This window comes from Dromaius novaehollandiae, chromosome 7 (assembly GCF_036370855.1).
Source record: "Dromaius novaehollandiae isolate bDroNov1 chromosome 7, bDroNov1.hap1, whole genome shotgun sequence".
Classification (NCBI taxonomy): domain Eukaryota; kingdom Metazoa; phylum Chordata; class Aves; order Casuariiformes; family Dromaiidae; genus Dromaius; species Dromaius novaehollandiae.
This window is the reverse complement of record NC_088104.1, coordinates 23,446,198-23,458,964: the sequence shown is the minus strand read 5'-3', so window position 1 is coordinate 23,458,964 and position 12,767 is coordinate 23,446,198. Positions and strand designations below refer to the sequence as shown.

At 37.4% G+C, this 12,767-nt stretch overlaps 1 protein-coding gene across 1 annotated transcript in view; it reads right to left on the bottom strand.

Annotated features, from left to right (window-relative positions):
- Positions 1-12,767, bottom strand: part of MYO3B (myosin IIIB) — a 223,968-nt gene that overhangs the window by 136,826 nt on the left and 74,375 nt on the right. Inside the window, exon 11 of the mRNA XM_064514931.1 lies at positions 5,526-5,591. Within this exon, the coding sequence (XP_064371001.1) occupies positions 5,526-5,591 (66 nt within the window). The remainder of the gene's footprint in view (positions 1-5,525; positions 5,592-12,767) is intronic.

Below are 12,767 nucleotides of genomic sequence, written 5' to 3'. Positions count from 1 at the left end.
CTGTCAAGGAGCACAAACTGGAGCAGCTTAAGTTTAAATCTGGGCTAACAGTTTAAGTATCTTGAGAGAGGAGCATGGCAGAAAGTATCAGGCAGAAGCAAAAAGAAATGGCATTGTTGACCTTTTCAGGATCACAGACAAATGGCAACACAAGAGTGGCTAGAAACCCAGCTTCTAGCAGCGACGTGGTCAGAAGCTGCGAGGTGCAAAGACTGCATTGGATGGGAGTGCCATCCTTCTAGAATCACAAAAGAAAAGGTTGATGCATTAGCAACTAAACACAAATTCCCTGAGATGCTGCTAAGCTCCAGAACACAAGTGGGATTCTCCTTGCAATGTTCTCTGTGCTTTCTGAATGAAAACGTATGTTTTGGGAACAAAGAGCGAACACATACCTACTCACAGCTCCAGATAAATGCATGAAGAGTATCTGTAATGTCTCATTCCCATTTTAGGGGAGAGGGAATTCAGAAAGAGACAATATCATAAAGATTTCTGGAAGCAGAAGTAACTAAACTCTTAAGGGCATCTGCTGAAATACAGGCTCCTGTCATCTCCCTCCCTGCATCTTAGCATTCCTTTCATGTCTAGCACATCTGCTTTACCTTCTCAGTCCTTTGTCATGCTGAGACTTTACTTAATCAAATATTATGGAAGTCGGAACCATGAAGTAACAGGTGGTAGCTTCCTGCCTTTATATTCCCTTTCAAGTAAAGCACAGAGATGGCAAACATCGGTAACTACTGAACGCTTTACTTAGGAGCACCAGAAGCATCTAAGTTTTGATTCGTTTAAAAATCATCCCAGGAAAAGAGCAATATGCAGAGACTAACCGAGAAACTGAAGTATTGGCACATGATGACAATAAGATCTTTAAGGAGGGAGTAAAGAAACTTTGTCTCATCAGATGACTCTTTCACACACTCTCTCTGACTATAGTCTTCTATGCAACTTGCTATTCCTAACACTGCTAATGCTTCCCAGATAGACTGCTTGTCACTTCACCTGGGATATCCATCCTTCTTACTACACTGCCACAGTACTGTTGCTCTTTATAGACAATTGGGAATAAACTCCATAAAGCAAGGGAACAGTCACTGCTTATCACTAATGTTAAGGAACCTGACAGTGCACTTTACTGAGTGAAAGATGTTCCTGATATTATGAGATCTTTAAAATCTAGTATGATTCTTTAAAGGTCCAAGTCTTCAAACTTGCATGGGAATTTTTCACCCCTACTAATAGCTGCAGTTTTTTTACTACAACTGCTCATTTGGAAGCTGAAGATGACTGTATCCATTATATATGCCCACTCATCTGTATAAAAGCACATGCAACATTCAAAAGGGATAGAGATCCTATCTCTACCAAACTACTATTTCTAGTTCATCTGTGGAGAGATTCTCAATGTCTACAGCAATTAATAAAATGGGAAAACTTACAGATTTGATGGAAACCTGTAACATCGCAATCTGTATCTTTCGACATTTGCGAACTCGTCTTCCTAGACACTGTGAAATTAATGAGTTATATCAACTGCATATCACATTCTCAGTGACAGAAATAGTAAAATGGTGTTTATGTAATATGAACAGAATGTCACCGAACAACTGTTTAGATTGTGAAAAACTGATCTGCATTCAGAAAAGCGAAACCTAAATAAAGCACTCAAAACAAATATAATCTATACAATCTATTAATTAAATTACTCTAATTGATGAAGTCTCATCAATGTGAAATTCAGCTTGCAAGGCTGTGTTTAAAAATAAGTACAAAAATTTAAGTTTATCAAGTCTGAAAATTAAATTTGCATTGTATTTACAATCTGACATTGCTAAAACAAAAGATACATTATGATAATAAATGTATGAGAGCACAAATCCTGTAACTTCAAATTTTGATTTTACTACTTCCTGAATTTCTTAATTCTTTAATTCCCTCTAGCTCAGGAAAGACTAATTAATTCAAAGAACCATAATAGCTAATCATTGGCTAAATAAATTTAAAAGGAAAATATCTCTCCCTGGAGAGACCATTGCTCATTTTAATTAAAATTACCATTTTGTGATGTAATGTAAATAAAGGTTATTGTATCCTTCTGCTCCAACAGCATATTAACTTTTCTAACCACCTCTAGAGATAATTCAAGGTTTAAATTGCCAAGGAAATTATTTGCAGCATATGAGCTAATTTTAGTGAACTCGTTCTTTATTCATTTTAATGTATAATCTGCATTATTATTTTATGAAGGAATTCTGAAATACTGTATGTGTAAAATGGTAGTGGACACAAATTTTTATCATGAGAGAGCGGACAAAGACATCTATGCTGTAGCTACCAAAAAAAAGTTTAGCTTCATAAGCATTCACAGCCAAAGAAAGGAGTGATCACTTCAAACTTGATTTTGAACACAGGTAAAAGCACCATTTTTAGGAGCCACTCCTCCAACAACTGATGTAGTTGTTTACATAGCCTTACAGGAAAACTAAGCACTATCAATATGTAGTCAAAACAAACAGAAAATTGTCTCTCATATTACAAGCACAGTAGCCAGGTTCTTCATGGACATTTATAGTAGTAAAGATAAATAGACATATACAGAATTTTACTGACCTATTTAAAAGTATGTATGTGCTGTGTATATCTCAGTACACACCTACTACAAAAGTGGGCTTCTGCCAGAGGCAGTGTAGCTGAAGTTGTGTTTCCTTTGTATTTTTACAACAAAATAACTAACTCAGATTAGCTATCTTATTCTAAAAATCTTTTGGAGAACAACACATTGCAGTCTTCATCTCAAGTCAAGGTCAACAGCACTGGGAATAGAAAGATAAATTCACGAAGCTAAGAACTATCTTGGCCCGCTCTCCATTTGGATTTTGTAAATATGTATCTGACTTAATTATGCTGCTGCAAAACCATACCTTTGAGGGCAATGAAATCATAGTAAAAATATGGACTTTATTTTTGAAAAAATATATATGATTTTTGTTTTAACAGTTTAAGGAGTTATGTAAGAAAGTGCATTGAAATTTCCAGCTCGGACTGGAAAATCACTGTAATACATGAGTGAACAGTTTTAATAAAAATGCCTACTGAGACAGTAAAAAGCATTCTGGTATTTCAAGGCCTGAAAAAAATGGGGAGGAAAAGCCACAGTGACCAGCTTCAGCAATCCTGGCATGGATGAAATTATTGTGTCAACAGAACCCAAGTCAATAGTACGCTTAGCCCAAGCTGCATACTCCTGTTTTGTCAGTACACAGGTCTGGCCCACAACTCGAACCAGATAAGCTTGTTATGCAAATGCAGTTAGCCATCAGGAAGGAGGTAGATAATGAAATTACTCTAAGGCTAACCACTCATCACAAGGGTGACAGAAACATCAGGCAAGGTCCTAACGTACGGATAAAAGGCAGTATGGAATTTATACAATCACTGCTTTTAATTTATCATAACTAAGCTGTCACAAGGCAGACATCAACAAATGCATAACTAATGCATATAAATGAGTCAATTATCAGTAATGGCTAAAAGGTTTGCAGGTGTATGATCCAAGGTTTCATTATTTACTTTTTTTTCTGGAAAATTCACTGATGTTAATTCAAACCTCCATATAAATATTCCATAACCTTAGCACCATAACTTTACTAACACATGCACAAGAATGGAGCTATGTCACATAGAATCCTATTCCAGTGTTCTCTTACAGGTAGCTACAAATTGGCAAATTTATTACAATTGTTGCATTTCTTTGTGTTAAAAGACTGCCTATAAGGTTAAAAGATTGCCTATAAGTATACTCCTCCCTTCATTGCATATGCTACCATAAAAATGAAAAACGAGATTTGAGAACCTGCAGATGTTGCTGGTGAGAGGAAGTAGTTAAGTAAAAGTAATTAAAAATCAATCTGACTAAAAATATATAATTTGAATATATCAAAAACCCAAAGGACAAGATTAAAACCAAGTATAGCAACAAAATACTGAAGTCTGACTTCTTTTATGAACAGTGCATGCTGAATTAAAGGAATGGTAAGGAATATTAAACTTAATTTTTTGTATTGTTCTCAAGCTCAGCAGGGGCTTCTAAAAATAAAGATACTGAGAAAGAAAAACCTGAATGATAAGGCAGAAGCACAATGTTTCTGAGAAAGGAATGTAATCTTCATATTTACCAGCTGCCCTGACTCTCTAAAGCATGAGTGGAACATAACCCACCCGTGATAGTGTTCCCCAAAATGTTCGCTACTGTCCATAAATACCATAAAAAGAAGCTTTCTATATAACAGAATGAAATTCATTCACCACTCACTAACTCCTATACTAACCATTGATTCTGATGTAGATTATAACATACGCTGCTGTGTAAACAAGGAAATGCATCATGGAGAAACAGATCTTGGGTTCATCTTCCCTAAAAAAAAAGGTATTTCTACCACCTACACTGAAAGAGATTCTGAGCTACGTTTCAGTAATGATAGTAATGGCCTTCATCTGTAGGCCAACCAATACAGTCTACCTCACCTTCTGGCCTGATTAAAGACCAGTGTAGTAAACAATCTTTTTCCTGGACTAGTAATAGAAGTTGCATTAACCTTTTCATTTTTAACTTGTCATGAAATAGGAAGATGCTACACAACCTACTGAAAACGAATCAGATTCAAATAAGGATATTGCACTTCTGCACAAGTAACTGTAGGTATGTTATGGAACAGACAGATTCAAAATGGACTTTTCCAGGGTTTCAAACATACGTTCAAAAGGCAATACTGAGGAATGGTGTTCAAAACATTTAGTAATTCGAACAGTGTAAACTTCACAGGGATTTGATATTATTATCCCCTGTATTACACACTTTAGGCCACATTAGGTCACAATGAAATCCTAATGAACCCTAAAAATCACTCATCAAATTTGTTTTAAGATTTTTTGATATAATGGTCATAACCACTAGTTTCTATTATTGTAAAAAAGGGGGGGGGGGGAAAAGACATACTTTAATATAATGACAACAACATCCACAAAGTCTATAGCATCTAGATAATCTATTGCACTCTTGGTACAACCAGTATTCAATTAATAGATTGGCTGGATATATTACTTTGCTAATATCCAGTATGTAAAGTGGAACAATAGAACTAATTTTTTCCTCTTCTTTTAAGCTGTTATTTTAAATTGACGAGCAGTCATTTCCACTAACACTTTTTTCCTGTGACACAAAACTTCACTGCGAAGCCATCAAGCAAGTCAGGTATATTAATAAACCTGCCCTGGGTCCATCAAAAATGAAGGAGCTAATCAACTAAGGAGCTCAGAGAAGCTGTGAAGCAAATTACATGAAAAGATCAAACTGTGCTGTACAGGTTTCAGAAACTGAAGAACTGTCTAGAGTCTATGAAAAGAAAACTGAAATTAAAACCTTCTGTAAAAACAACAACTCCAGAAAACAAATTCTGCTTTCAGTTACACACAGTACATACTGAATAAGCTGTTTTTAAAGGCAAAAAAAAAAAAAAACTCACTGCGAAATGAAATGGTTGAATCCTCTGCACCATTTTTCAGGATGTAGCAAAGTAGGAGGAGGATTTCTGAAAAAGAAACACAAAGTTTGGGGGGTGTAAATGTTAACATTTACTAGAATTTTCTTACAGAGAGTCAACAAAAATGATATTGGTTGCACAGTGGGGAAAATAATGATGCAGAAAGTAATGTCCAAACAGTCTATGTCCTTCAGAGGCCTGTTGGGTTTTTCTTGCTGCTGTTTTCTTAACTGACAATTCTGTTCTTTTCATGTCCTCCTCCTTTTATTTCAATGCCTTTGAAGTTGGCAGTCAGTATAGCACACACACACAGCGCTTCCCAGCATCTGCCTTTCAACTCAGCCTGACTCAGGAAGAATCAACCGGGACTGGAAGACTAACCTAGTCATTACACCCCTTTAGCCCTTGACCCCGGACCATTGACTCTGACCGTGACTTTTGTAAGTATGGATATCTCCATAATAAGAACTACCATGCTATCAAAAATCTGTGGGATTTTCCATCTGATTTTCAGCCTGCGTGACCTAAGGGATAAAGTTTCTACAGTATAAACTGACAGCTACATAAACTATTAAAAATAGAGGTTATTTTCAAAGTGACATTTAACAAACAATATTTTTCACATCACACAATAGGAAGGTCTTCCATAAGAGTTATATTTTAAACTCTAACGAGTTACATGTTAGTTGGCATATAATTACTTTCCTTTCTGACTGTTACAGTTAAATCACAAAAACAGAGCAAGGCATGCAGGTCATATTAAGTGGACCAAATTTAAGTGGCTCAAATTTAAGTGGATCTATCTATAGCAAGAAATGCTGATGGATTGCATATTGTATTGTTATCTTCCAGTGGTTTTTTTCTTCAACTTAAATTTTGATAAGTACTGAGGCCCATTCAACTTCTTAAGATGAAACATCTTTTTTTTCTTTTATGAAACCTTAATGCTTTGTATTCTGCTGCATTTGAGGGCTTTATGCAAAGGATCACAGGTTACTAAACTGGCAAAAAAAATTCACATATGACTTATTCCACAACAGAAATCCTCACTGATAGTCCGCACTGTATCATGAATCACTCTCATTTAAATTAGGGCGACGTTCCACAATAAGACACTGCTTGGAAACATCTCACAAAGCAAAAAGGCAAATAGCATGAACGCAATGTAAATTAGTGCTGATCTGCTTCGTAGTCTCGAATTTTTCCACATATATTAATTCAAAGAGTAGTCCCATTTAAACAATTATCACCTTCAAAAATCAAAACAAAGCAGTTTTAAAAAAATGCTTATTTGTAATAGATGGACCATTTTTGTTCATCTGTATCTATCCAAAACAAATGCAGTCATCTGATTTCATTGCAGGTTGTCGTGTTTTCTGAAATAAATGTTATTACTTTTCTCTTTTGTTATAGAAGATTCAGGAAGTGCAATTTTCTTCATGAAGTGAAGAAATCTGGAATGTTTGAGACGTGCATCATTTGTCAAAGTTATCATTAGGAGAAAATACTATGGGTTATTTTCAGCAATAGTAATGTTTCAGCCCCATCTTCCATTTACCAGGTTCGTATCTTCATGCACATCACAGAATCTGTAGCTGTGCAAGAGAATACAAAATACAGCAGAGGATTTCAAGAGATTCTCCATGAAAAAGCTCTGTACCATAAAGAAGTAAACTTTAAAAACCTCTTTCTCTATAATGAAAATGGTTATCAGTCCACACACCGCTCACATTCATGAACTTTGCAAACAGCTTTCAGGGACTCCTAACTGGGGATAGTATCAGGTATTGTTTTAGTCTTTATTTTGCAGGAATGGTACTCCATCTGATAATCTGGGTTTTGATTATAGCAGCTTTTATTGTACTGCCTGGAAGTACAGTGTATTTCTTTATAGAATTATACCAGCACTACCTACCCAGTATTTGCAGTGAATTTTTGAACTTCGCTGCAAACCAATTTGCTTTTTTCAAAGCTCAGTTGCTATCATGAAATAAGTAGTTTTATTTTTCGTATTTGCAATGTTCTCAAAGTCTTTCCATGGCAGTAACAACGGTGCTTAAAAAACCCCCATACTTTTGGAGGCACTATTAATATTAATATCTCAGAGAACTTACTGGAAAAAGAAATAAGTATAGACACTTTTATTAAGCACAGATGTTATGATGGAAACAGGTGGGATTTCATCATGGCAGAAGAAAAGAGCAGAGCAGATGTCATTCAGAAAATAAATTTAGTCATTTGTGAGTTAACGACTAATGGAGTAAGGCATCTTTTTAACCACACAGAACATATTATTCCCAACAAATTAATGAACTACTAAGCTCTCACTGACAGCTACTGGTAACTCTTCTAGAGGTGGCTGAGTATGCCGTGTACCAAATGATGAATTATGAACACGCACACCTGAGCAAGGAACTTGTAAGTCTGTAGATGTTTTCTTGAGCTTGATACTTTCGTATTTGTGATGCAGGATGCTATCTTATTCCTAGTACCTTCTAATTTGTGTTAGTAAGGTGCTTTTGCAGTAAAATCATAGAACTGGTAGTACTCTGTACTTGAACAAGTCACTAAATTGATGCTTCAAGTACCCTGTCTATAGAAACAGGCTGATAAACGTGACCAAAGCCTTAGTTCATTAGTATCTGTAAAGGACTCTGGGGTCCTTTGATGAAAGTTGTTACCTAAATACAAAGTACTATTGTTCCATGTATATAGTTCTACTCTTTATTTTCCCTAGAAGATGAAACATTAACACGTGGCCCACTGCACAGTATGCATATCAGGATGATATGGAGTGAAATGATAACAAAAAATTACTAAGATCTGATTTAAAATCACAATATTGAAGAAGCATACAGTCAAGTTTGGAACTGCACATTCTTCACGCCTTCATGCAAAAACTACTCAATTACTTGTTTTTGTAATGAAAGTCATTTCTCTTCTCTTGCTTGAAGTTAACATTATGCTCCTCCATTTAGCTTGTGCCTGGTGATTCTCTGGAAAAAGTAATACCCTCACAGCCAACTACAAAGACAAGAGGTGTAAATGTTTCCATTTTTAGAGCTACACAAAACCCAACACCTGGAATCAGCTAAGAAGCATTCATGTAGTCAAGAATAAATACGATAACATATTACAGTCTGGTAAAGGCCAGACTATCTAATATGGTTCTCTGAGAGTCATTCTGAACAACAAGGAGAAATAAAATCCAATGATAACTAATAAAAAAATACAACAGTTTCAATTAAATCTTGTGGATGCAACCCTTCAGTGCTTCAGGACCCCAAAACTTAATGACAACTCCTTCCCATGTGGAAATTCTCACAGTAGAGTTGATTTTTGTTCTTCATCATTTTCCCCCCCAGTAATTAGCACCTTAACGCTACGCATCCTTATGTCATGCCCTGTGGTTCTTCCTGTAAGTCAGCATGTCAGGCCTTTTGGTATTCCTCAGTGCCACAGTACCAAGCTGCTTTGTTTCTCTCTAATCTAGCTTCTTTCAGGACATCTTTAATTTGAAGCCTTAAGTACAACTACAACTTCTACCTGGCTCAAAACGAAGTAACAGTGAATTCAGGGTAGCACAGGGAGCAAGATGAAATGCAAAACCTAACCACCACCTTGGGCAAACACGGCTCAGTGCCCTGTGCATACAGCTCATGCTGTAATAGCTGCACTACAACTGACACATCTTGTTCAATGGATCAGGTAACCTGGGGAACGGCTGTGGTGCAGAAAACCTAAGATGTTTTCACTTTATATCCTAGATCTGCTGCTTTTGTTTCCAAGTTAGGATGTAATTAGGCACATGTGTTAAAAGGGAGTCACAGGATGCTAAGCGCATGCGGTAGAGAGTATCAGCCTTGACACTGTGATAAACACATGCACTTCACTTCTGATCCACATCTGAAGGAACAGAAGTCAGTCACTGCTGCTGTCGCTGCACCTTCAACATCAGTTGCAGAGCAGCAATTACTATATGCTTTCCCAATAAATTCTGCAGCCGGTGCTCCCAAGACAGAAGAGTGCCTTGCTGTGTGGAAGCTTATTATAATCCCTCCAAGTATAAATCTTGGACAACCTTTTTGGGTTAATCTCTTTGACACTGTACTGAAATAAGGTAGAATAGGAAGGGTAATCATATAGCCAGACATCTGTCTCAGCTCAGCAGCAGTCACTGACACTGGCTCTTCACTGTTAGCTGCCTGAACATCTGCATAGCTCACAACCTGCACTCAGACAGGAGGTAGCCCCAAACAGGCTCACCCTTCTCTGTTATCCTGTCCTTAAAGAGTTTCTGGACAGGGGCACAAGAGGGTCAGTTAAGCTTTCTACCCGCTCTCTGCCTAAGACACCACAAATAGTGTTTCACGGTGATAGCAGAAAATTCTATTCCACAGGCTGACTCTTGCAACAGGACAAACTCAAGTTTTAGGCCTACACTAAAAGGCAAATACGGAACGGTAACTCAGTATTTAAGAATTTAAACTTTTTTGTGAGCACACTGTGTCTTCTGCAGTTTGAAACTAAAAATCCATTGAAACATTTGTGATTCATAACACTTACTAAATAAAGAGAAAAGGTAAAACAAGTCACATACATTATCGGATGCTATACCACAGAGAAACATAACACTTGCTTCACCACTATGGCTCAAAGATCTAACTAGGTCCATTTGTGACTCCAGATTACACTAAATCCAACACGGGGAGTTCTATCACTTGTGTATCCTTGCATCAACTAACATCACTGAATTTCATGAACATCTGGTAGCTTCTGCAGTACTTAAAACACATTCAAGAAAAGCTCAAAAGCTGCCTCTTATTAGCTTGCTGACATAACTTACTCTCCTGTTCTCTTGAAAAATCAGAATGATCTACATGTAACCTTTCAATTATCTTTGCTACGTATATGAGAAGCTGAAGGACAAAGTACTCTTATTTTCTAGTATAAGTGATAGAAACTGAAAGAAGTAGATATGAGAATTATTGCAAAAGCGGGTATAATTGGGCTTGTCTTTTGAAAATGTCCTCCTTTGATGCAAGATGAGTAATCAACCATTTATTTCCCAACTTCATGTCTCTTTTCCTTTAGTTCTTTCTATAATTCATAATTAGTCATAGAACTACATGTTCTATTTCCTTAGGCAGATGCAACGCTCTTGAGAGGAGTTTGCCTACCCTGAGGTTCTGTGCCTTCCACGGATACACTAATGCTGTCTTTCACAGGGAGTTTTGCATCAGTAAGAACTGCAGGATTCAGCCTGCGCAAGAGACCCCATACAAAAGCACAGTGCTCCTTAAAACATGAAGACATTAGCAAGGAAGAACTGCTGCTGAATTCTGAATGATACATGTACAGTTGTGTTTGGGGAATATTTTAATCTAGCGAGCTTTATGTGTTCTCTGTCATTCACCCTGCCTCCAAAGTCACAGCTGGCAAAATCAAATGGGTCATTTTACCACATAAGGCCAATGATGCAGTTCAGTGAGCACCATTTGTCCTTTACATTAAGCCGTGAGCCTAATTACAGATTGCAGATAATAGATGTTTATAGGCAAAAGGAAAGTAAAACCTTTCATCTTAAAATGCTTCTCTGACAAACTAAAAAATTTGAAAACACACTGAACTATTTTTTTACACAATTCCAGCAAATTTAGCCATATATTTCATAAAGATAAATCAAGACAGGGCCTCCAATGACCAAACTGAATCATCAGCCTACCACATTGTTTCTAATGGAGGAATTAGCAGATGAATATCCAACACCTGACACCATGAACAGGCTCTGGCAATCACAGCCAGGTACATGCATGTTGTGAAAATTTTTTTGAGCAGTTTGAAGTAAGGCAACCAGACACAGTAGTTATGTTGACACTTGCCTAGGTTCATAGAGAGGCAGATTTTATGTGAAATAATCCATAAATGCCTATTTCCTAAAGCTAAGTGAAACAGCCATAGAAAAAGCTAAAAGTTAACCATGTGTAATAATGAGATTTCATTACAAAAGGTTACATAAAACATATGGTTTACATAAAAATTGGTGAATATTTGATTTATACCTAACAAATTCTCACACAAGTTTCAAGCGCTGGCCCTACAAAGCATCAACAGCTTGAGTAACACCCTGAAACTAACCACGGGATTCTCAGCAGGGCTCAGAGGGTTTCCTAATGTACCCCATTCGCAGCCCGTTCAGATCAACCAGAGCTTTCTGCTGATCTGATTGAAAACGTCAGGTCCCCAACAGCCTCCCATTCATCTGCCTCCTACTTAAGGCTACTGAAGTTTCACTGATGTCCACTAGCATATTTCACCGAAGTTTAGAAGCAGCAGGGTACACGCTTCAGCTCTGCCAGGTTAGGATAGAAACTGCAGAGTTTTGTGTCTGCAGCAGTGATCAGCATGAAACCTCCCTGTATTTGGAGGCAGGCCTTTGGAGCTGCCATTCAGGTGAGTGGAAAGTTGTCATCAATCTGAATGTTGCTGCATGAAGCCTCCATGGTTGGGAACCACAGCAGTACATAGCCTCTGTTCCTCAAGAGGCCAGAAGATCAGAAAGAATGTGGGATCTATGACAAAACTGAAAGCAATGTCATAAGTATGGGATCTGGGCAAAATGGCTCCAGGTCCAAAGCAGTATCTGCCCACTGAGTAGGTCTGAGGGGCTCCAAAGGCAATCGAACTTCCTTTTCTTAAAATGCCTAGAATTGTGCATCTTGACAATACTGGGTACCAATCTCACTTAAATCTTAACCAAATATATAAGCTAAGCATTATCGTTCCTATGCAGCCTACAAGGCATGAACTGCATGTTCAGAGACCATATGTACCAAAACCCAACATGTGAGACAGAACTGGAAAAGGTCGTAGTTCCTCACATCCTCTTTATCTCGCTTCTCAGGGCTTAGCACACTCATATATACCTCTCTCCAGCAATGGAACAGACTAATCCCAGATCCTAGTGCTCTAACTACCCAAGTGTGGGCTAAGAGGGGAGGCAGCTAATCAATACCTTTTCTGTGAGAAAGAAGAGTACAGTACATCCCAAGAAAAGATTCAATATGTCAATCCCAGAGGCATTTATGTCCCTGCGAGGAATAATAGTGATATCAAACATCTTCAGCATTTTCTATGAATTAACTTAAATGTTTCCCACTAGGAATACTGGCTGTTATGGATCCTTTACTGATGCACCTTTATCTAGACATTGTACCCAAGATA